At 37.4% G+C, this 26,761-nt stretch overlaps 1 protein-coding gene across 1 annotated transcript; it reads right to left on the reverse strand.

Annotated features, from left to right (window-relative positions):
* Window positions 1-3,674: 3,674 nt before the first annotated feature.
* LOC128229135 (dynein axonemal assembly factor 4-like) lies at window positions 3,675-14,933 on the reverse strand. The gene is made up of 11 exons (XM_052940849.1): window positions 14,757-14,933; window positions 13,963-14,113; window positions 13,624-13,757; window positions 13,255-13,365; window positions 11,257-11,353; window positions 10,203-10,336; window positions 9,154-9,254; window positions 8,450-8,530; window positions 7,576-7,648; window positions 6,637-6,742; window positions 3,675-3,911 (listed from the first exon to the last, which is right to left on the reverse strand). The coding sequence occupies exons 1-11, from the start codon at window positions 14,877-14,879 to the stop codon at window positions 3,805-3,807; spliced, it is 1,218 nt and encodes a 405-aa protein (XP_052796809.1). The 5' UTR covers window positions 14,880-14,933; the 3' UTR covers window positions 3,675-3,804.
* Between the last annotated feature and the right edge of the window lie 11,828 nt (window positions 14,934-26,761).

The raw sequence follows: 26,761 nt of genomic DNA on the forward strand, positions 1-26,761 counted from the left end.
GTCTGTCTTTATTCCTGATTCTAAGAGTCTGTCTTTATTCCTGATTCTAAGAGTATGTCTGACTCCTGGTTCTAAGAGTCTGTCTTGACTCCTGATTCTAAGAGTATGTCTCGACTCCTGATTCTAAGAATCTGTCTGACTCCTGATTCTAAGAGTATGTCCTGACTCCTGGTCCAAAGAGTATGTCTGACTCCTGGTTCTAAGAGTCTGTCTTGACTCCTGATTCTATGAGTATGTCTTGAATCCTGGTCCAAAGAGTCTGTCTGACTTTTGTTCCAAATAGTATGTCTTGACGCCTGTTCCAAAGAGTCTGTCTGACTCCTGGTTCTAAAAGTCTGTCTTTACTCCTGGTCCAAAGAGTATGTCTGACTCTTGGTTCTAAGAGTCTGTCTTGACTCCTGATTCTAAGAGTATGTCTTGACTCCTGGCCCAAAGAGTCTGTCTGACTTTTGTTCCAAAGAGTCTGTCTTGACTCCTGATTCTAAGAATCTGTCTGACTCCTGATTCTAAGAGTATGTCTTGACTCCTGGTCCAAAGAGTATGTTTGACTCCTGGTTCTAAGAGTCTGTCTTGACTCCTGATTCTAAGAGTATGTCATGACTCCTGGTCCAAAGAGTCTGATTGACTACTGATTCTAAGAGTCTGTTTGACTCCAAGTCCAAAGAGTCTGTCTGACACCTGTTCCAAAGAGTATGTCTGACTCCTGGTTCTACGAGTCTGTCTTTACTCCTGATTCTAAGAGTATGTCTGACTCCTTATTCTAAGAGTATGTCTTGACTCCTGGTCCAAAGAGTCTGTCTTGACTCCTGATTCTAAGAGTATGTCCTGATTCAAAGAGTATGTCTTGACTCCTGGTCCAAAGAGTCTGTCTTGACTCCTCGTCCAAAGAGTCTGTCTTGACTCCTGGTACAAGGAGTCTGTCTGACTCCTGGTTCTAAGAGTCTGTCTTAATTCCTTATTCTAAGAGTATGTCCTGATTCAAAAGTATGTCTTCACTCCTGGTCCAAAGAGTCTGTCTTGACTCCTGGTCCAAAGAGTCTGTCTTGACTCCTGGTACAAGGAGTCTGTCTGACTCCTGGTTCTAAGAGTCTGTCTTTATTCCTGATTCTAAGAGTATGTCTGACTCCTGGTTCTAAGAGTCTGTCTTGACTCCTGATTCTAAGAGTCTGTCTGAATCTGGTTTTAAGAGTATGTCTCGACTCCTGATTCTAAGAATCTGTCTGACTCCTGATTCTAAGAGTATGTCCTGACTCCTGGTCCAAAGAGTATGTCTGACTCCTGGTTCTAAGAGTCTGTCTTGACTCCTGATTCTATGAGTATGTCTTGAATCCTGGTCCAAAGAGTCTGTCTGACTTTTGTTCCAAATAGTATGTCTTGACGCCTGTTCCAAAGAGTCTGTCTGACTCCTGGTTCTAAAAATCTGTCTTTACTCCTGGTCCAAAGAGTATGTCTGACTCTTGGTTCTAAGAGTCTGTCTTGACTCCTGATTCTAAGAGTATGTCTTGACTCCTGGTCCAAAGAGTCTGTCTGACTTTTGTTCCAAAGAGTTTGTCTTGACTCCTGTTCCAAAGAGTCTGTCTTGACTCCTGATTCTAAGAATCTGTCTGACTCCTGATTCTAAGAGTATGTCTTGACTCCTGGTCCAAAGAGTATGTTTGACTCCTGGTTCTAAGAGTCTGTCTTGACTCCTGATTCTAAGAGTATGTCATGACTCCTGGTCCAAAGAGTCTGATTGACTACTGATTCTAAGAGTCTGTTTGACTCCAAGTCCAAAGAGTCTGTCTGACACCTGTTCCAAAGAGTATGTCTGACTCCTGGTTCTACGAGTCTGTCTTTACTCCTGATTCTAAGAGTATGTCTGACTCCTTATTCTAAGAGTATGTCTTGACTCCTGGTCCAAAGAGTCTGTCTTGACTCCTGATTCTAAGAGTATGTCCTGATTCAAAGAGTATGTCTTGACTCCTGGTCCAAAGAGTCTGTCTTGACTCCTCGTCCAAAGAGTCTGTCTTGACTCCTGGTACAAGGAGTCTGTCTGACTCCTGGTTCTAAGAGTCTGTCTTAATTCCTTATTCTAAGAGTATGTCTGACTCCTGGTTCTAAGAGTCTGTCTTGACTCCTGATTCTTAGAGTATGTCCTGATTCAAAAGTATGTCTTCACTCCTGGTCCAAAGAGTCTGTCTTGACTCCTGGTCCAAAGAGTCTGTCTTGACTCCTGGTACAAGGAGTCTGTCTGACTCCTGGTTCTAAGAGTCTGTCTTTATTCCTGATTCTAAGAGTATGTCTGACTCCTGGTTCTAAGAGTCTGTCTTGACTCCTGATTCTAAGAGTCTGTCTGAATCTGGTTTTAAGAGTATGTCTCGACTCCTGATTCTAAGAATCTGTCTGACTCCTGATTCTAAGAGTATGTCCTGACTCCTGGTCCAAAGAGTATGTCTGACTCCTGGTTCTAAGAGTCTGTCTTGACTCCTGATTCTATGAGTATGTCTTGAATCCTGGTCCAAAGAGTCTGTCTGACTTTTGTTCCAAATAGTATGTCTTGACGCCTGTTCCAAAGAGTCTGTCTGACTCCTGGTTCTAAAAGTCTGTCTTTACTCCTGATTCTAAGAATCTGTCTGACTCTTGGTTCTAAGAGTCTGTCTTGACTTCTGATTCTAAGAGTCTGCCTGAATCTGGTTCTAAGAGTATGTCTTGACTCCTGATTCTAAGAGCATGTCTTGACTCCTGGTCCAAGGGTCCTGGTTCTAAGAGTATGTATGTACTCCTGGTCCAAAGAGTTTCTATTGAGTTCTGATCAAAAGAGTATGTCTTGTCCTGGTCCGAAGAGTATAACATTAATAGAAATATGTTTTGGTCAAATTACTTAAATGTACTCATTTCATAACCAGGATATAAGCATACCTTATATACCAAAATATAGAATGTTACTCAGTTACAATTACTGCATGAAATATCAATATTGTTAGATTTTCAGATGATCATTTTTAATGCATTTTGCTAACTGCAAAGCATGACGAAATATGAGATCATTTTATAAAAAAATATGTTGAAAATAACATAATATTATAATAGAGGACATTCAGAGCTTTGGTTCTTTGAGGTTACAGTATTTTAATTAATTTTATTTTTTTGATATTTTTACATGACCTTACATTATGGGAAAAAGTTTTTTTTTATTGCAAAATAGATGCTTTTGAGGTCAAAGTTTACTGTTTCTTTGCCAACCCAATAGTCTAATACAGCTGGGAACCATAATCATTCCTACTCCCACAATACAACAAGAGTTGAGAAGATAAAACAGCATGAAAAGGTCATATTTCATTAAACAGTACAAAACAGTACGAGAAGATAATATTACGTTAAAAACTTAATATCTAGGACATTTTGTATTCATTATAATGGAGCAGGCTTATCTACATAAATATAATAATATAGAGTATAGTGACGTTTGAAATAGTACTCTTGAAAAATTGAAGTGTACAGGGCATCAGACCAATGATAAACTTCATTATGAAAGAAAGCTTGAGATACAAAGGATAGTAAAATGTAAGACATCTTATTTCAAGTTAAACTTGATCAAGTTGAATAATAAACCTATTCCTACATTTACAAAAAAATATTACAGGACTTTTTTAAAATGATGAATGCTAGGATTTGAACACATACAAATATGAGACTTTCAGTCATGTTGTTTATTTAACATGCATACTTGGAAGACAAAAAAAGACATGCATTCCTTGCATTTAAACACAGCCATCACAAGTATGATATTGTAAGATTCAATCTAGGTTTTAATTCAGGTGTCTCTCAGCTGACCGTCTCTGTTTGTATGATGTGTCTGATGTTCTCCGCATCTGCCTTCAGCTGCTCATTGTTGGGGTCAATCTTGAGGGCAGCCTCATAGTCCAGCAGACCTGCAATGGAGATAGGTGACAGTGGACGTTAACAGGTGTACACATGATAAATACCTGCAGACCTGCGGGGAGATAGATGACAGTGGCCGTTAACAGGCTAAACATGATGAATACCTGCAGACCTGCGGGGGGAGATATGTGACAGTGGCCGTTAACAAGCTTACACATGATAAATACTTGCAGACCTGCGGGGAGATAGGTGACAGTGGCCGTTAACAAGCTTACACATGATAAATACTTGCAGACCTGCGGGGGAGATATGTGACAGTGGCCGTTAACAAGCTTACACATGATAAATACTTGCAGACCTGCGGGGAGATAGGTGACAGTGGCCGTTAACAAGCTTACACATGATAAATACTTGCAGACCTGCGGGGAGATATGTGACAGTGGCCGTTAACAAGCTTACACATGATAAATACTTGCAGACCTGCGGGGAGATAGGTGACAGTGGCCGTTAACAGGCTTAACATGATAAATACCTACAGACCTGCGGGGGGGAGATATGTGACAGTGGCCGTTAACAAGCTTACACACGACTAATACCTGCAGACCTGCGGGGGTGAGATAGGTGACAGTGGACGTTAACAGGCTTACACATGATAAATACCTGCAGACCTGCGGGGGGAGATATGTGACAGTGGCCGTTAACAGGCTTACACATGATAAATACCTGCAGACCTGTGAGGGGAGATATGTGACAGTAGCCCTTAACAGGCTTACACATGATAAATACCTGCAGACCTGCAGGGGGAGATAGGTGACAGTGGCCGTTAAAAAGCTTACACATGATAAATACCTGCAGACCTGCGGGGAAGATAGGTGACAGTGGCTGTTAACAAGCTTACACATGACAAATACCTGCAGACCTGCGGGGGGAGATATGTGACAGTGGCCGTTAACAAGCTTACACATGATAAATACCTGCAGACCTGCGGGGGGGGGGGGGGGGAATAGATGACAGTGGCCATTTACAAGCTTACACATGATAAATACCTGCAGACCTGAGGAGTGAGATAGGTGACAATGGCCGTTAACAAGCTTACAAATGACAAATACCTGCAGACCTGAGGAGTGAGATAGGTGACAGTGGCTGTTAACAACCTTACACATGACAAATACCTGCAGACCTGAGGAGTGAGATAGGTGACAGTGGCCATTAACAAGCTTACGCATGATAAATACCTGCAGACCTGCGAGGGGCGAGATAGGTGACAGTGGCCGTTAACAAGCTTACACATGACAAATACCTGCAGACCTGCGGCGGGAGATAGGTGACAGTGGCCGTTAACAGGCTTACACATGACAAATACCTGCAGACCTGCGGGGGGAGATATGTGACAGTGGCCGTTAACAGGCTTACACATGATAAATACCTGCAGACCTGCTGGGGGAGATAGATGACAGTGGCCGTTAACAGGCTTACACATGACAAATACCTGCAGACCTGCTGGGGGAGATAGATGACAGTGGCCGTTAACGGGCTTACACATGACAAATACCTGCAGACCTGCTGGGGGAGATAGATGACAGTGGCCTCTTACAAGCTTACACATGACAAATACCTGCAGACCTGCTGGGGGAGATAGATGACAGTGGCCGTTAACAGGCTTACACATGACAAATACCTGCAGACCTGCAGGGGGAGATAGGTGACAGTGGCCGTTAACAGGCTTACACATGACAAATACCTGCAGACCTGCGGGGAGAGATAGGCTACCTGCAGACCTGGGAAGGGTGAGATAGGTGACAGTGGCCGTTAACAAGCTTACACATGACAAATACCTGCAGACCTGCGGGGAGAGATAGGCTACCTGCCGACCTGAGGGGGGAGATAGGTGACAGTGGCCGTTAACAGGCTTACACATGACAAATACCTGCAGACCTGCGGGGAGAGATAGGCTACCTGCCGACCTGAGGGGGGAGATAGGTGACAGTGGCCGTTAACAGGCTAACACATGATAAATACCTGCAGACCTGCGAGGGGTGAGATAGGTGACAGTGGCTAATAACAGGCTTACCAATTGATTGGATAGAAGTTATTTTTGTATAGATATTGACCAATCCGTAAATATTTTGGATAACTCTGACCAAACTTAAAACTTAACTGGATAAATACAAATGGCTGCAGCTAAATACAAGGTCAACAAGAGAAATGATGTTGTGCAAAAGCTTGTTCATTTTCCTCTGTTCGTCATGGGGCATAACTCTCCAATGGGTTCAGCCAGAGGGATTGGCCAATCTTACAAATAGGCATATTGTAAATGGTAACCAAGTTCAATATTAAAATCATCAGTGATTTTTGAGCTTTGGCCAAAGCTTAAACTTAGTGTAACTCTGCAGCTGGCAGCAACTTTGGAAATTTAACAAGCCAAAACAAAAGTTAGTGTATACTTTCAGCAGGAAATATTAAAGGAACAACAAAGCAAGCATTTTAAAGAACTTGATTAAAACTAACTTAGTTTAGGCATTACACTGTTCTAACCTTAGTTAGATCTGGGCCAGTATTCAATATTGATCTAATCGGAGTGAGTGAGGCTTATCCTTAGACATGCCTAAGTGATCCCATTTAGCCTATCTGTCAGCTAAATATACAGGCCAATCAAAACACTTTGTTTTTAATCTTAAATTTAAGTTCAATCTGAGTGGCTCATTGAGAAAGGCCCCAGAACACAAGAACTTTCAATCCCCTAGGTAGCAATAGTCATGTTAAAGGAAGACCTACCTTCCACATACATCTCCAGTTCACAGAAAGATGTGCCCCGCCGTACATGGCACTTCAGACGGCTGTCTGCATTCTGCTGCACTGCAGGCACCAACAACTCCAGTGCCTGTTGTAGACATGGACATGAATAAATATTAAAACCTTATGCTAGATTATAATTTTCAAATAGATATTATGCATTTCATATTTTTTTTATGTTACAACATTATTTTTTGTTGATCTTTTAGTTATTGACCATTAAAAAAAAGGCTGTATGAAGTTTCTTTGAAATCAAATCCCTCTATTCCCATTTTCAGAAGTTGAAAGTAGCGATTATTTTTCCCACTATGTCCTTACTTGAACATTAGAGAAAAGCTCAATCATTACATACATGTCTAAAATTACTGAAGTAAATGTTGAATCCATTCTTGGTGAAAATTGTGCCCTTGATAGTGAGAGAAACACCAACTATCTTTACTATCGCTTTAGAAATTCATCCAAGACTGGACGCATTTATGATTATCTAAAGTCCCCTGCTCCTATTGCTGTGTACCTAAACTTTCTTGTCTCTCTTCCTCACTATTTTGTGTACCAGGCTTGATAACCTTCTCACACTGTTCATACCTTAATTCTTTCAATTATAATGATCAATCTCTACAGTCAAAATCTCATGCCTCACATTTGTACATTCATCATTGAATATCGTTAACATATCAAGTAATATTTCATACCTATATAAGCTTCTAAAGTTTGCGTTCTTTGGCTTATAAGTGTCAGTAAAATTATTCAAAGAGAAACATTAAAAGCTCTTCATCCATTTTAATCCATTTCAATATATCATGTATAAAACTGTATAACATAAACGCTGCAATCTGATGTTGAAAAAAAAAATATTAAGAAAAGATAAGAGGAACACAATCATTTCTGCCAGTAACTGATATTTGTTACCAATGTACTAACCTTTGAAGAATCTTCTATACTTTTGAAGAAATTCCTCATCTTCAGATGGCAAGCTGCCCTGTTTGAGTAACATCTGACAAAGAGTTAAGGTTCAAAAAGTGTAATATGCATGCATTAAATCCATTCATTATTCTTCAGAGAGTAGAATACGCATACTTCTGATTATGATACAGTTAGTTGTCATTAACTTTACCTTTAAAGCTTAGATATCCTCACATATGAAGGCAATTTGATTGTGATTTTCTGATAAAATGGATATTTTTGAGATATTTGCATAATGAAAAAGTTGTACATTTCAAACAAGATCTTGACAGGCTGTCATTATAATGCAATGAATCAACAGTTTGCCATTGTAATGCAATGCATCGATAGTTTGTCATTGTAATGCGATGAGGCGACGGGGCTCAGCAAAGCTCACTAGCGTTGTCATTGTAATGCGATGAAGGTACAGTTTTCAAACAAGCCTTTGACTATATATCACATTTTCAATTCGCTTCATACTGCTTTTTTGATGCCTCATACATTTGGCAAACAATGTCACAAATGGAGACCAAAAACAAAAAAAGATCAATGCTGAACTAATCTTTTTATGCTGACATCACTCAGAGTACTACAAACGGAAAAAAAGTGGTTTCACATATTTTTTAACATTTGTAGAACCCCAGAACCAACCACGCAGAAGTTGAAATACCTCTCTTCTAATACAATGAAGTAATCCTCAGTATATTTCCACATGCAAGTTATTGTCTATTAAAAGAACATGGGAACATGATTTTCTGGCTTTAATAACTCTCAAAATTCAAATGCCACCTGAGCTAAAATACACCCGCCATGGGCATCTGTCAATGCAATGAGGTGACAATGAAAAGGATACGAGTACAGGTTTGGACTCAGTCTGATGGCATGGGTGTAGACATTCACTGCTGCCTCAAAATTGCCAGCCTTGAAGAACTCACTGTTAAATAAAACATCATAATATTTTGATATTACATAGTTACACAATTACAATTAAATTACTTTCAGATAAAAAAAACACTATGTAAAATCTTCTTATTGGATGAACGCAGCAAGCGGCTTAAATTACAATTCAGCAGCGACATGCAATGTTGTTTCTTTCGAATTAAGAAATGCCAATGATTGTAAAATGAGCATGGATTGAACTATGTTACTTACCTATGCCATGAAATCAATATTTAGCCTGTATGTTAAAACTTGTTCCCTCAATCTTGCTTGTCTTTTTCTAAATTAATATTTAGTTTGTTGAGTGCTACTCACTTGCCCTTGTGACGTAGAGGCTATTTGCGCTGCATATTTAATTGTGTTGAGTGCTACACACTTGACCTTGTTGTGTAGCTAGACTTACCCTCTTATGTTTTAAAAACTTCAGTGCTATTCACTTGCACCAGTTATGTAGCCAGATTTACCTTCTATGTGTAGAAATGTTGAGTGCTACTCACTATCAGTTTTCAGTGGGGTAGTATTTACCCTTTATTTGTTATTGTGTTAAGTGCTACTAACATATCCTTATACCAAGCCAGACTTTATCATTTACCAGTACATGTGTTGAGTTCTACTCACTTTCCCTTGTCCCGGAGCCAGACTGGGTTACGTTCCTCCTCTGTCAGGTTCTCGTCCTCAAGCTCCACAATCCTGCGTGCCTCTGCCTGCTTTTTCAACCACTGAAAAAAACAACAATATAATGTGTCCCATTTTAAAAATCAAACAAACAAGAGCTGTTAATGTTTTTGCTGAAAGCCCTCATAGTGGCAGACAGATCAATGGAATATGCCTACATTCAGGAAGCCCTCATAGTGCCAGACAGATCAATGGAATATGCCTACATTCAGAAAGCCCTCATAGTGCCAGACAGATCAATGGAATATACCTACATTCAGGAAGTCCTCATAGTGCCAGACAGATCAATGGAATATGCCTACATTCAGGAAGCCCTCATAGTGCCAGACAGATCAATGGAATATGCCTATATTCAGGAAGCCCTCATAGTGCCAGACAGATCAATGGAATATACCTACATTCAGGAAGCCCTCATAGTCCCAGACAGATCAATGGAATATGCCTACATTCAGGAAGCCCTCATAGTGCCAGACAGATCAATGGAATATGCCTACATTCAGGAAGCCCTCATAGTGCCAGACAGATTAATGGAATATGCCTACATTCAGGAAGCCCTCATAGTGCCAGACAGATCAATGGAATATGCCTCATTCAGGAAGCCCTCATAGTGCCAGACAGATCAATGGAATATGCCTACATTCAGGAAGAACTAACATAAACTAAAAGTTTATAAGCAGGATTCAATGATAGTTGACTTCAAGAGTGTGAGCAATGAACCAACAGATATGATACTGTGACTTGCAAAAAATCATCCGGAGATAAGAACCTGCACCTTGCACCTGCCTTTATATGCCAAACATCAGGGCCATATTATGGATGGAAGGATGAACACAAATATGCCAAATGCCTACCTGCTGGGTCATAAAAAGCAAATTGATGTATGTTTATGTTACATTGTATTTGAAAGGAAACATATTCACTTAATGGATTCTACTGCACGGTAAACTCTGCTTGGACAATTGTTCAGCTACACTTATCCTTATTGTTAATACCTCATCTTCTAGGGGCCGGCAAGACTCCCTCTCAGGTGTTGGAAATGCGCGCTCTGTGAATGAGACCTCGATCTTCCCCACCTGTCGACGCGGGGCGCCCTCTGCATTCTCCTCAAATATGCTTGCCTTCTTGCCTGGAATGTGACAATAATTCAATCATGACTTTATCTTGATAATTAGTTTTGATATTTAATTATGTTTCAAATATTCACAATTGTATCCCCTTGTGTACTTTTCATTGCCTGATATAGAATAACATTCATTTTGCCTTGCACAAAAATGGCTTTTAACCTGCAAAGAAATAATAATTTAATTGTTGAAAAGAATAAAATATTGCATGTATTGAACAATTTAATGTCAATGTCTTTCTACCTGAGCCATCATTACTGCGGGCCTAACACATCATAACTCTGTGCCTAATCCATTATAACCTCATGCCTAACCAAACATGACCTCATCCCTGACCATTCATTACCTCATGTCTGACCAACCCTTACCTCATGCCTAACCAAACATAACCTCATCCCTGACCATTCATTACCTCATGTCTAAACAACCATTACCTCATGCCTTACCAACCATTAACTCATCCCTGACCATTCATAGCCTCATGTCTGACCAACCATTACCTCATGCCTGACCCATTATTACCCATTGCTAGACAAATCATTACCTCATGACTGACACTACATCCCATACCTGAACAAACATTTCCTCATCCCTAACCATTCATTACCTCATGTCAGACCAACCATCATAACCTCATGCCTGACCAACCATTACCTCATACCTGACTCATCATTACCCATTGCCTGACCATTCATTACCACATGTCTGACCAACCATTACCTCATGCATAACCAACCATTACCTCATACCTGACCCATCATTACCCACTGCCTGACACATCATTACCTCATGACCGACACTACATCCAATGCCTGAACAAACATTACCTCATCCCTAACCATGCCTGACCAACCATTATCTTATACCTGACTCATTATTACCCATTGCCTGACCATTCTTTGCCTCCTGACTGACCCACCATTACCTCGTGTTTGTCTGCGCTGCTGCCTCTCAACCACCTTTCTTCTCTCCCTTTCCAAAGCCTCTTCCTTTCGCCGCTCCTCAAGTAATCTCTGCTTCTCCTGCAAGGAAAACTAGAGCTATGACAGGAGTGATGACTACACCATACACTGCCTTGATACTGGATACTATTTATTGATTGTTTCAGGCAAAGATGATTTTTGAAAGGAAAGTAGTTGTAATTTGCCACAAGGGCATTGCAGTAAAAAAAAATAAGTGTGGACATGACACAAACTGTTAATGTACTATTTAAGTTCAAATATAAATCAAGAGCTGTCAAAGAGACAGCACGCTCGACTATTCCGCCTCTTTTCAATGTAAGGATTGAAAAGTTTTGGTGAAACATGCATGGATCACTGTTAGATTAGATTTCAATGCAATACATGGTGTGCTGAGATATTAACATAAATGTGGTTCCATGCAAATGAGAAATTCTAAGTCTATTAATAAAGGGCCATTATTTGCAAAATACAGTTATCTAACTTGGTTATTCAATTAAGTTGGTTGGTTGAATACCATTGTATAAAGTCTCAATGCAATACATCAAATAGTTGCTGAGATATTATCTTGTGTGCTAACATGCAAGACCTTAACCAGAATTTCTAAGTCGCATAATAAAGGGGCAAAAATTATATATTATAAAAGATAGAGTTATCTTACTTGATTAAATAAGAAGGTTAAATAGATGGGAGCCTGTGTGTAAAGTTTTAATGCAAACCATGATGTACTCGCTGAGGTATTGACTTAAAAGTGGTTACATGCAAAACCTTAACCAGAATTTCTATGTCGAATGATAAAGGGCAATTATTTGCATTAAATGCAAACTAGAGTTATCTAACTTGGTTAATTTAGTAGGTTGGATGGTTGAGTACTAATGTATCAAGTATCAATGCAATACCTTAAGTAGTTGCTGAGATATTAACCTATGTGTGCTTACACGCAAAACCTTAACCAGAATTTCTAAGTCGAATAATAAACGCCTATTATTTGCATTATATTCAAATAATTATTATCTTACTTCATTAATTTAGTATGTAAGATAGTTGGGAATACTTATCCAAAGTTTCAATGCAATAACTGATGTATTTACTGAGATAATGACTTAAAGGTGCTTACATGCAAAACCTTAACCAAGGTGTGACACCAACTCTGACGCCAGGGTGAGTAGTATAGCTCTCCTTATTCTTCGAATAGTCGAGCTAAAAATGGTGGGAGCATTTCATTCTGAAAACCCATGCTAACAATAAAGTAAAAAACAAAAGTAAAAGGCATTAAACTCTTTAACTACCGTAAACAACTTGGCTGTAAGTGACAAACAGAGGTATCTCTAAAGCTATTGGAGAAGTTCAATCCATAATCTGCTATACTGCCCAGATAAACATTGGGCACTTCTACACAACATGGTGGGTATGTGTACAAAGTATCAAAGTAATATCTCTTCAACTGACAGAGAACATTACACCACAAAGTCTAATAAGCCAAATATGACAAAAATTATATTCAAGGGCATGTAACTCTAAGACGAGTAGGCGATTGGTCACCATCAAATTGTCAGGAAACAGAACACATCTTGGTGATAATATTTATCATGTATCAGAGTGATATCTCTAAAACTGTGTGGCTAATGCGCCCAATAGAGCAAAAACAGTAAACATCATGCTCATAGGCAAGTAGGCTGTTAGGGCACTGCTACACATCAGGGTGGTCATCTGTACCAACTATCAGAGAGATATTTTGCAAACGTGGGGAGCAGTGTGCTCCAAAATGTCCAATAAAGCAAGGAATGTAAAACTCATGTTCAAGGGCACATTACTCTTAGATAAGCTAGCAGTTCATCTCATCATGGTGTGTATGAAACATCAGAGTGATATCTGTAAAACTGTCAGAGAGGTTTGGTCCAAAATGTCATATATACCATAGCTAAAAGGAGCCATGTGAGAGCCCTAAGAATGCCTCTACCTACCAATTCTGCTGCCTGCCTTTGTTCCTCTTTCCAATTCTCCAGCTCCTCTGTGGCCTTCCGTCGCTCTGACTCTTTTGCCTCCTCTACTCGAGCTCTCTCAGCTTCCTCTGCCTGGTACAACAACACAGATTTCACTTTCACTTACAAAATACACAAGGTAATGGTTATAATAAAACAATTTTAAGTTTAATCGTCAATAAACACAAACAAATGTGGGTTGTTTATAATCACACATTTTACTGTTAACCTTAGTTATAAATTACAGTTTGGATTTGGTTTAGTTCAGAATGTAATTATAGATACATTACCAATACATTGAATTACAACATTTACATAAAATCAATCTACATGCAAGCAACCGAATCTAACCTTCATGATTTCTTTCAGAGCATACTGTTCATTTTCTCGTTTCACTTCATCCTTCATCTTTTTCTCAACCTTTGCTCTCTCTTCAGCCTTAGCAAAAGATTCTTCTCTCTTCATCTTCATGGCTTCTTTATCACCTACAGGTAAATTGCAACAAAAATAAATATACCTAAATATGGGCACACTCCACAACAAACTTGAAACATTGACTTCAGTGGGGGAAAAATTAACACATATCATGTTTAGAGCAAGATTACGAGATTGTATTTTAAATTTTATTACTGCCTTATATTTGTCATATTGATACTAAAGTAACATAGTGTGTATTGAGGATTGTTTTACCTATAATGTCCGACTGCAGTTGAGGCCATTTGTCGGCATCTTGTTTCAGCAGTTTAAAGATGACAGCACCATTTCCTACCTGGGCCACACTGTCTGTGTCCCGCACAGGTGCATACAGGAAACATTCAAACAGGTAGGGAGGGTAGCTGATCTGCAGAAACAAATTGCTGATTTATAGGTTTATGTGCAGGTGCAATGCTTTTATTGAGATTTCATAAGCGACCAAAATTTGAGGACATAAATGTAATTTGTACAAAAGACTCAACTGTCATCACATAATTCAGATTGAAAGATTCAGTTTTGGTATGTGACTTTCAGGCATTTGATCAAACAGCTCTAGCCATTTTGGACTTAAAAGACTGGTATGAAGAAGCTCAACTTAGAAAAAAATAGTATGGCCTAACCTTTAAGAATATGACATCAAGTTTTCAAGTTCAAACTTGAACATTTTGTTTTAAATTCAATACATTTTTAATCTGATAATGTCTTACTATAATTTTGAGAATATGCATTCTGCATTCTTGACAATTGATCTACAAATCATTTTAAAATTTGACAGCTTAGCCTATGTTGTGAAAACACTGGTCAAATGATGAGTGTGATACCTGATATTCAGTTTTTGTTGTTATTGATGACACTGTTTAAAAAATCAAGTTCTTTGAAAGATTTATTCATGAACGGAGTTTTTGCGAAATAAACTATTCTGAGCAACTGAAACGTTTTCCTATCTACCAACATTTCATCGATAAAAATGTAAACTGAAAATTAACGAACAAATGTGGCGTCCGAAATACCTTCAAGTATTCCTCTGAAGAAAATATGTCGACCTTGCTTGCTTTAACCCCCTTCAAAGGAACAGTTATAAAAAGAACTTTGTCAGTTTGCTCCCATGAATAATCTTTCACAATAAGAGGCATCTTGTCTGTTCTAAAATAGTGTTTACATATGTTGTTTTTCAACGAGTAAATTCACGTTTGTTTATCCTTGATACGGTGTCGTTATATTTTGTAGCATGGTTTTTGCAATCAGGTTCGAGACAAAACGTCCAATTACTTATTCAGAATATCATTCGCAGTGACCTCCCTTTACAAGTGTATATTTATTCACACACAATTACGTAAACTTTACACTATATATTCAATTGATTTATTCTAACTTACATGTGCTCGATTGGAAAGACGGCTGAAAGCTGAGCTGACTCTCGTTTCCTAGAGACCAGTACTGGTGTCCTTTTTGAGAGGCCATGAGAAAGAACACCTGGTGGGGATTTGGTGTGTAAGCTTATTTATACTCGCACTCGGGCCTTGCCCATTCGGCGAGTGCTCCGTTAAGATTGTTAGTCATTTAAGATTGTTGGAGCATAGTGCCCAGACATAATGTACCCCTGGTTAGAGCTACCCTGGTTCATTAACGTGCACCAGTGAATAACACTGTCACACAGGATCCTCATCTCGCGTCCCTCCCGGAAGACGATTAGTATTTACTGATGCGACGGGGAATCGAACCTGCGACCCCTGGACTGATAGTCAAGTGAGCTAGACCACGGATCCGCCAAACCTGGTGGGACTCAAACCCACAACTCAATTGTATTCATCGTCAATCAAGCGATGATTTTCTCTTGACAGATTTTTAAAATATACTCAAATAAACACACCATCATTCAAAATGTGCATGCGCGCGTTTGTTGGTGCGTATGTGCCCCGTTTAGCAAAATAAAATCCTTTGCTCACTTTAATGTCGGTAAAGTAATTATTTCCTAATCTCATAATAAATAAATTGCAACAAATAAAAGCTAGGATTAGGTCGTTGTATTCCGTGGCAATTTACCTTTCATTTAAAAAATGCATTGACTCAGCAAAAATATTTTTTCCAAACATCAGTTGTAAAGGTGGCGTGCGATTCGTCCAGAAGGGGCACGGTAGCTCAATCAGTAGAGCACTCGACCCGTTATGGAGAAGTACCGGGGTTTAGACCCGGTCTGGCGGCACATATCTATCGCCCTATGACATATGTATTATTCGAAACAAGAATAATTTCCGTTAAACATTTACCATAGGAATTAGCGGCATGTTGTATGTTCTGTTCTGTTATGATCCGTTACTCCGTGATTTAACCTACATCGTATAGACAGCCTCCGGAAGAAAAAGAACCTCGTTGAGAATATTGGTGTTCTTTTTTCTAAGATTTGCTTCCCTTGAATATGTTTTTATTAAAAACAATTAAGTTTCAGACATAATGTAATCAAATGGATATCGCACAAACCACAGTGCATAATTCAGTCAAGGATTAATTTGAAATGCATTCACACCTGCATAGACTTGAGCGAGACAAAGATCGTGCCCGGATGGTGACGGGAAAAATAAGGCAGTGATGAAGCACAGGTCAGAAGGCGGCTCTTAGTTTTCTACATTCTACGCCAGAAGATAGAATATCTGACTGCATAATATGATGTAACGTAAACTTTATTAATGCGATGCATCTGAAACGCTGCATCGGTATAGTATATCATAAGATTTTGAAGTTTAACTGTAATCTATTGTAATGTTTATTGCATTTCCCATGTTTTGGCTCTCCAACATGGCACATAATGCATGTAGATAAGCTGATGTTCTAAATCTAGATCATGGGCGGTAGAGCTGATGTAATATACATTTGAAATAGGTTCATTTCATAATTTCAGTTATTTGAAATTACGCTAACTTGGCCCCACAGTCTCATAATTACAAACACATATGACAGAATTCGTAGGGCTGTTTATGAGTATTTCACAATACAAAGCGTCTGGGGGGGGGGGGGGAAGCTGAAAATATAGTTTCATTTTTTTTTTTCATTTGATTTCAAGGTAGGTAAAACATTTCTCCATGATGAGCAAATATTACGAAGGAAACAATTATCATTTATTGAACACATTTGTTGAAATTCCTTTTGTATTCAAACGGATAAGGATTTCAAAAATACGAATTTATTTTTGTGCATTTTTTATGTATTCTAAGCCATTCAATCAACACTTTATTGTGTTTATGCGAATATAGAAATGTTGACAAAGTAGTGACTTAAATATACTTCCTGGTAACAAATATTCACATATCTTTTTTAAATAAAAGCAAGCACATGGAAGCCAAAACACAATGTCACTGGATAGTGTAAAATGGTTTGGCACGTCAAAAATATTCATACTCTTGTAGAATGCACATGCTTCTTGAACTAAATTTTGTTGAAACATTCTAACGAAATATTCACATTTTTTTTAAAAAACACCTGAAAATGAACGGCTTGCATGACCTTGAACCTTTAAAATACATGGAACTTGATTTTTTCTTTCTTTTGGCCATTCTACCCGTTATTTAATGACATTAAGGCCATGCGTTTACTCTGTTGATGGACATTATCTACATATTTGCACTGAATACCAAATTAGACTGCACATTGTAATGAACAAATTATTTCAGAAAATAATGTTGTAGCATATGCTTTATAAGCAAATAAAATAAGGACTGCTGTTGCCTATTAAATCGCTAATATGAGTTTGCGCATTAAAACTTCAATCAACCTTCACCTTCCTAAATGATATTACAATGTAGCATTTTTTGAATAGTTATACATTCTGATTTATGAAATATTCAGGAGCATGCACATACACCCCAAGTAAAGTCCATGGTTATTCTAATGAAGAGGCGGTTCCAGAATGTTACGTTAAGTAGGGGCAATACGAAAACATATTAGGTTAAAATGTATTGAGGAGGTTGGTATTCTCCCCCAGACATTTTATTTGCTATTTTAGATCGTAAATGGTGCATTCCTGTGATTTTAATAATTATTTTCTTCGATATTGCCATATTTATTTCTATATCGGTAACTCGGACATATTGGGGGGGGGGGGCGTGCCGCGTTCTCCCACCCTGAAACCTGCTACTGTATGACTTTCCACCATGTCCATGTGACATTTACCCCACAATTTATCAGTGCATGTAACCCTCTTGTTACATAATACACCTTCGACAGAATGTCCCTGTGTTTGGGCCCGACTCAGCTGTCAAAATAACATACCTTCTGCTGCACACTGACATTAAGTAGGTCTATAGATGTGTCTGTTGCCTGACCCGGGGAAATTAGATCTCTACCCGCGCTACCCAGCATGCAATCTCTACTGCAGTGTTATATTATGTTATGTCTCAGCCAATGAAATTTGACACCCGAGCTGCACACTTTTTTGTTGAAAAATAAAGTTTATGTTTTTCGACACGCTTTTTGATAAAGATCAACTTCCTATAGTATTTTCCTGTTTTCAATACATGGCCACCACAGATTAAAGATTTAACTATGACATTTTATTTTAAATTCGATTTCAAACTTTTTTTAAAATTGTATTAAATGAATGAACTACGTAAGAAGTGCTGTTTATGAAGCATAGTTGCATGCAGATTATACGAACTTTTCACCGTATAAACGTAATAATACTTTCTTAAGATGTTGAGCAAGATAATAGTGAAATCAGGTGTCAGGATTTTCATGAAATAGAAGCTGTATTGTCTATTTCATGGAGAACGTGAAGTCAAGAATAAAATAAAATTTAATCTTAATTATAACGTTCTCTTCATTCTGCCTATATGTAAAATCAGTTATCTTGAACAACATTTGAATCGGTTAAAACTCACATAGCATTTTATAAATGAGCTCTTATATATAGTTCAGCAATACATATAGGCTGGATTTTATATAGAAGTTTCTACTTTCTAAAATTCAATATATAGCATGAACTTGGCCTGATAAAATGGGCATTGTTTCCAGAAGAATATGCATATTACGTTTCATCTTTTGTTTTGGTATTATTTACATGAGAGGACGGACATATATGGTAATCTACCTTATAAACGGGTTCACAGACAGGGACATGTTTGGCGGTTGTGAGACGGTAACATCATTTTTATTAGTAATATTTTTTTCATTTTTAAACCAACACACGTTTTATGTGAGGGCATATCATAACTGATAAAAATGAAAATAAAATAAAACACATTTAACTACTGTCTATTGTACTATTTATTGTATGGAAGTTATTTTTAATTTGATGAGTACATGCATGCACTCGTAAAACCCTTTTTCATGTAGGACATCATCTCAAACATCTAGAACTAATTCACATACATCAGTGACTAAATGTGACAGCAGATTTCTTATTTCAGATTTTTGTCTAAATGTTTTATTCGTCCAAGTCTGATAGTTATGTGCAAAGGTTTAAAGGGTAATTATTCCAAATCACGCAATTATTTGGCTTATTACAGCTTTTGTTATGCACTGCCAAATTATTCTGTTCAACTTCTATGCAATACAATTTGAAAAGGAGTTATAATTTTGCAGCAAGTTTAAATGGGTCAATGGTTTTTTATGAAGTAATGCAACACCAATTGCATGTCATGTGCATAATTTATGACTTGTAAGAAATGTTTGATGTTAGGTTCGACCGCAAGTTTGGTAGCAAAGTGCAGCAATTATCCTCCTAGTTGCATTTCATTGTAATAAAGGCGACCATTAGCAGGCTAAATGTGATACCTTCGACATGGAACTGATGTATGGTCGGCTTAATCAGTAGTGACATAGTATAGAAACTTGGCATAAACTATCATTTATGTCCGCTGCAGTTTTTTATTTAGTTTTTCTTTTATTTATGTCTTGCTTAAATCAGCTTTGGCGTTAAATATACGAGAGACAAAACTGTTAAATATAATTTTATTTATTTATTTATTTATTTATTTATTTATTTATTTATTTATTATTCATTTATTCATTCATTTATTTTTCCCTTATTTATCTAATTTGTTTAACCTTTATTTGAATAAATAATTGAAATAAAAGTAAAATATCACTACCATTATTATTATTATTATTATTATCATTATTATGTTTAAAATTTACTCAGTATCATTTTATTTATTGTTTTTCTTTTTATTTCATGAACTATTCATTCAAATAACCTAAGTACTATATACCAACGTTTGAACAAGCATTGTAAAAAACAATTAATAATAATAATAATAATAATAATAATAATAATAATAATAATAATAATAATAGTAATAATAATAATAATAATAATAATAATAATAATAATAATAATAATAATAATAATATGCTAATAATATATGCTAATAATATAATAATAATAATAATAATAATAATAATAATAATAATAATAATAATAATAATAATAATAATAATAATAAAAATAATAATAATATAATGTTCCCGATCCTAAGCTTATTTCATTTATTATTTCTTTCTCAGCTCGATCCTGCGTATTCATATACTACTGATTCTATATGAAATTACAGTAATATATTATAACAAAACATATTCGATAAGACTCTTTAACTCTAGCATTCAAAAACAATGAGTATAAAGATAATTACTACTTTTTCTTCTTCTTTTACAAATCGGATTATTGGCTTTAAAAAAGTATTTTATTGAAATGTCATGCTCATTATTGAAAGTGTTACCATGGAGATTTCAATAAATTCCATTTTTTCCGCTAATGTGAGATCTCTTCATGTTTAACCGCAAGGCTCGGTCTAGAACCACAGGGCCGCCTGTCATTAGTGAAAACAAGAGAAAATGAGCGAAAAGACAAGTTCCTAATTTACAATGTGTCGTGACCACCTGTCACCCTAAAACCTCGGAAACAGTGGCTTTGTCTCTGAAAAAATAATATCAAAGACTTGATTAACAGATGAAATATTCCGTGAAATTGATAAGTGGATCTATTGATTTTAGAAATCTGCTGGTCACGCAGAGAAAAAGAAAATTAACTTCAAATAAAAGTATCATATTTTTTTATCAATAAGTGACCCATGAACTATTGTTCTTGTTATTTTACTTCAAATTTTAGAATATCTATACGTTTAACATCTTAAGTTCATGGTCACGTGAATATCTAATTACAAAGGGAAACGGTGAATTAAATATATTAATATATTTTTAAATATCATATCTTTAAAATGAAATGAGGCTGCATGACTCGTGTATGCATGAATTAATAATAATTATCATGGAATTAACAGAGCTCCTGTTTAAAGCAGATGGATGAACAGAAACGTCAAACATACGCCGTCATAAGACAACAAACATACGCCGTCATAAGACAACAAACATACACCTTCATAAGACAACAAACATACACTGTCATAAGACAAAAAACATACACCGTCATAAGACAACAAACATACACCGTGATAAGTACAACAAACATACACCGTCATAAGACAACAAACATACACCGTGATAAGGACAACAAACATACACCGTGATAAGGACAACAAACATACACCGTCATAAGGACAACAAACATACACCGTCATAAGACAAAAAACATACACTGTCATAAGACAACAAACATACACCGTCATAAGGACAACAAACATACACCGTCATAAAACAACAAACATACACCGTCATAAGGACAACAAACATACACCGTGATAAGGACAACAAACATACACCGCCATAAGGACAACAAACATACACCGTCATAAGGACAACAAACATACACCGTGATAAGATGACAAACATACACCGTCATTAGGACAACAAACATACACCGTCATTAGGACAACAAACATACACCGTCATAAGACAACAAACATACACCGTCATAAGACAACAAACATACACCGTGATAAGACAACAAACATACACCGTCATAAGACAACAAACATACACCGTCATAAGACAAAAAACATACACCGTCATAAGACAACAAACATACACCGTCATAAGACAACAAACATACACCGTCTTAAGGACAACAAACATACACCGTGATAAGATAACAAACATACGCCGTCATAAGATAACAAACATACACCGTGATAAGACAACAAACATACACCGTCATAAGGACAACAAACATACACCGTCATTAGGACAACAAACATACACCGTCATTAGGACAACAAACATACACCGTGATAAGATGACAAACATACACCGTGATAAGACAACAAACATACACCGTCATTAGGACAACAAACATACGCCGTCATAAGATAACAAACATACACCGTGATAAGACATCAAACATACACCGTCATAAGGACAACAAACATACACCGTCATTAGGACAACAAACATACACCGCCATAAGGACAACAAACATACACCGTGATAAGATGACAAACATACACCGTGAAAAGGACAAGAAACATACACCGTCATTAGGACAACAAACATAAACCGTGATACGATAACAAACATACATCGTGGTAAGATAACAAGCATACATCGTGATTAGATAACAAACATACATCGTGATAAGACAACAAACATACACCGTCATAAGGACAAAACACATTGAACAAACTATTAAAATTAATGAATTAAAATACCGTTATCAATGGATGTTGGAGTCAGCGCGTTGACACGGTACGAAATTGAAGTCTGCACTTGTACAATAAATGAAATAGGTACCAAAATATTTACTAAGCAAGCGGTTGGCATCCATCATTACCAGCTCAGAATACATGCACATTGCACAGAAGACAATCCCGTTTTGAACAGGGCTAACTATAGGTGGAGTTGAATGGGACCAAGACCTGCCTGACGTCCACAAGAAGGCCAACAACGTTATCAATTGCTTAAAGCAATAAAGAACATCTCGTTTACTGTCATTTTACCAAGGCTTTTGCAAGTTTGCAAAAAAGAATGCAGGATCCAGACCGGGATTATAATACTTTCCGGCTGACTTCTCGGACTTAGTCAATCACAACTGACCGATCTCGAGCGTTCTTTCAATAGTAGCACCACTATGCGCGGCCTTAGGAGGTCACATGGAAAGTCCAACACAAGTGTTTTGGCCATATTTGTCGAAGTGTTAAAAACGTTTCAGTTTAGTTTAGGTGTTGGTTTTTTATTTATCGAAAATGACAAAACCAATTATTGAAGGTGAATTGAATTTCAGTTCTTTCTAACATTTAATAGAGGATTTTATTAAGAACATGTTTCTCCTGAAGTTATAATTAATTAACAAATATTGCTATTATCTAGCCTAACCTACACTCATCGAAAGACACACAACGTCTCACAAGATCTCTTGATTATGATAATAATACTATCAACCACGATTGATAAAAACCCTTTGTTATTACGTGTATTAACTTTTATTTGAGCTGGTTTTTTTAATAAATATGTAGTAGTATTTCGTTCAAGATTAATTTACAAAATATCCTGTAGGCCATACCCTATTTAAAATGTATTCATATTTGGTAAACCACAGACGTTGTTTAATATGTGCACTGCTTATATCTCAGTGTCAGAGGTATGTGGGTTTGAACACTGGCCTTTTTTTCAAAGGGATGTCAAGAAATGTCGTCGTTTGTCTTATTAGTCGAACTAATGTCTCCGAAATGTTCACCGTCCAACCTATTCTAGCACAGGTTCACCACGCGGACATTGCTGTACAACCACTAAAACCGTTGTATGTGGCAGGGGCTTAATCTGCATAAACCCGGAGTACCTCGCGCTGTATCGTACACATATCTTACAATGTCTTGTATTACTGCATTACGAACTACCGAAGGAGTCTCCTTCTACTGCCCAATAAGCTCCGGCAAACTTACCTTTGGTCCCAAAGATATTGAATATCATATATGGAACAATCGTACAAATGTTGGGACTGCTCTCGAACAACTCGCGACCTTCTTCTCAGGGAGAGTTTCAATTCGCCATATATCCCTATATGTCGCAATATGTGACAGTTGTCTTAGGTAATGCTTTATATATTTTACTTATGATGCAATATTTATATTGCTATTGACCCGTTTAAGTACGTTCATGGAGTGAACAGTAGCTATCTAAAATAATACATGTGAGTCTTGAAATTTAAAATGCACATTGGTAAATGCTAACGGTTTTATGGAAGTAAGTTTTCCAAATTGAGAAAGCTGTATTGTCAATCTTTGACACCCAGCCAAAAGTTTATTGCAATATGTTGCATACGTGTCTCTGTGTTTACGCGAGGTGTGCCGGAGAGTTAGCGAATGCTGCCAATCGTGCCGCCTGTCCCCCACTGACCTCAAGAGTCCCAGTCTATTTGTTACTGTCAAAAGCCAGGATTGCTTCTGATCCCTGGGTCAACCAAATCTCCCACTGGCAGATAATTCTTTTCTCGGCATCGATTGCGTATAATCTGGTAATATTTCCTAAAAACAATTTTCTCAAGTCTGCTTCGCTGACAATTTGCTCACTGTTGAATACTTCATGTTGTACATATGTGATAAAGTAACCAACTGTACAATAATTGTACAGCACATTCATAAGTATCGGTATAATAGTCAGCCTCCCTAGACCAGAAACCCTGACTTCATTTATTATTATATGGCCTTTTTTACATCAATGTGACATCCTACATATTCGACTTCGAATAATAAATACAACCAGGTCGGAGCCCAGCTGACACCCCCACTAGGCGCCTTTAAGTGTAGGTCAAATGTCAAACGGGCATATTTATCTTTTTATAGGCAATTATTAATATATTTAATATAAATATTTCTATTTGTAATGCATTTGTTTTCAAAACACACAACAATCTGTGCATAAACAATCATTTTTTATTTCCTTTCAGATAAAAGGGCATCAAGTGCAGGGAAAAGGTCAACACATGTGGTTTGATCACAATTTCTTAGGACTATGCTTGATCACATTGTTTATCTTAATCAGGAGGAGTTTGTAGACATTTCTCTATCATCTGATTATATGAGATACATAACGGAATAACGTTATGAAGGTGTATTAACGAAATGATATAAATATGAACAATAAATTGATAAACAAATCAAATTTGTCTAACGTTAACGGTCGGTGAACCAGGAGCTCACTGTTGGTTGGGACGGTCGGTGAACCAGGAGCTCACTGTGGGCTGGAACGGTCGGTGAACCAGGAACTCACTGTGGGCTGGAACGGTCGGTGAACCAGGTACTCACTGTGGGCTGGAACGGTCGGTGAACCAGGAGCTCACTGTTGGTTGGGACGGTCGGTGAACCAGGAGCTCACTGTGGGCTGGGACGGTCGGTGAACCAGGAACTCACTGTGGGCTGGAACGGTCGGTGAACCAGGTACTCACTGTGGGCTGGAACGGTCGGTGAACCAGGAGCTCACTGTGGGCTAGAACGGTCGGTGAACCAGGAGCACACTGTTGGCTGGAACGGTCGGTGAACCAGGAGCTCACAGTGGGCTGGAACGGTCGGTGAACCAGGAGCTATCTGTGGGCTGGAATGGTCGGTGAACCAGGAGCTCACTGTGGGCTGGAACGGTCGGTGAACCAGGAGCTCACTGTGGGCTGGAACGGTCGGTGAACCAGGAGCTCACTGCGGGCTGGAACGGTCGGTGAACCAGGAGCTCACTGTGGGCTGGAACGGTCGGTGAACCAGGAGCTCATTGTGGGTTTAGTGCAACCCCCACACATGTCCCCAAAATGTATTCATAACTTCAAAGTTTTAAATTATAAGCCTTCCTGCATGGAGTCACCATCAACTGGTGTCATACGCAACAGATTATATCATATAATATAGTCTTAAAGTTCCAATAAACAAAAGTAAGGAATTTTCGGAGATTTTCCTCTCGGAACTAAATAGCATTAGAAATAAACTTGGCAATACTGTTAATAACATTGACATGTTCACAAGATAGCAAATGTTTAAATTAACCAAGCTAGGCTAGTTTGATTGCATAGAAGAAAATGATGTTCGGATTCAACAATATTCTTTATACATAGTTTAAGTTCTTCTGTAATAATAAATGTATAATGGAATCTAATCCCTCAATTTCCAAAATTTGCTTAGTCGATACAAATGGTGTCTGAATGTTATATTAATTCAAAATTCTGTAATATTCCATGACTGATTATACAATACATCATCACATTGTTATACGTACTTATCTGTCAATCGTTATAAACGGCTATGTATATAATTAAGATTCACAATAAGACAAAATTATTTAACAACCCTTTAACAGATGAACACCAAATGTGTACAGTATAAGTAATATTTACACTTGTATTGTCAGTAGACATATTGCACTGTTTAATGTATCGTTGTAATATTTACACTTGTATTGTCAGTAGACATATCGCACTGTTTAATGTATCGTTGTAATATTTACACTTGTATTGTCAGTAGACATATTGCACTGTTTAATGTATCGTTGTAATATTTACACTTGTATTGTCAGTAGACATATTGCACTGTTTAATGTAATGTTGTAATATTTACACTTGTATTGTCAGTAGACATATTGCACTGTTTAATGTATCGTTGTAATATTTACACTTGTATTGTCAGTAGACATATTGCACTGTTTAATGTATTGTTGTAATATTTACACTTGTATTGTCAGTAGACATATCGCACTGTTTAATGTATCGTTGTAATATTTACACTTGTATTGTCAGTAGACATATTGCACTGTTTAATGTATCGTTGTAATATTTACACTTGTATTGTCAGTAGACATATTGCACTGTTTAATGTAATGTTGTAATATTTACACTTGTATTGTCAGTAGACATATTGCACTGTTTAATGTATCGTTGTAATATTTACACTTGTATTGTCAGTAGACATATTGCACTGTTTAATGTATCGTTGTAATATTTACACTTGTATTGTCAGTAGACATATTGCACTGTTTAATGTATTGTTGTAATATTTACACTTGTATTGTCAGTAGACATATTGCACTGTTTAATGTATTGTTGTAACATTTACACTTGTATTGTCAGTAGATATATTGCACTGTTTAATGTATCGTT

The sequence above is a fragment of the Mya arenaria genome, chromosome 3 (assembly GCF_026914265.1).
Source record: "Mya arenaria isolate MELC-2E11 chromosome 3, ASM2691426v1".
Classification (NCBI taxonomy): Eukaryota; Metazoa; Mollusca; class Bivalvia; order Myida; family Myidae; genus Mya; species Mya arenaria.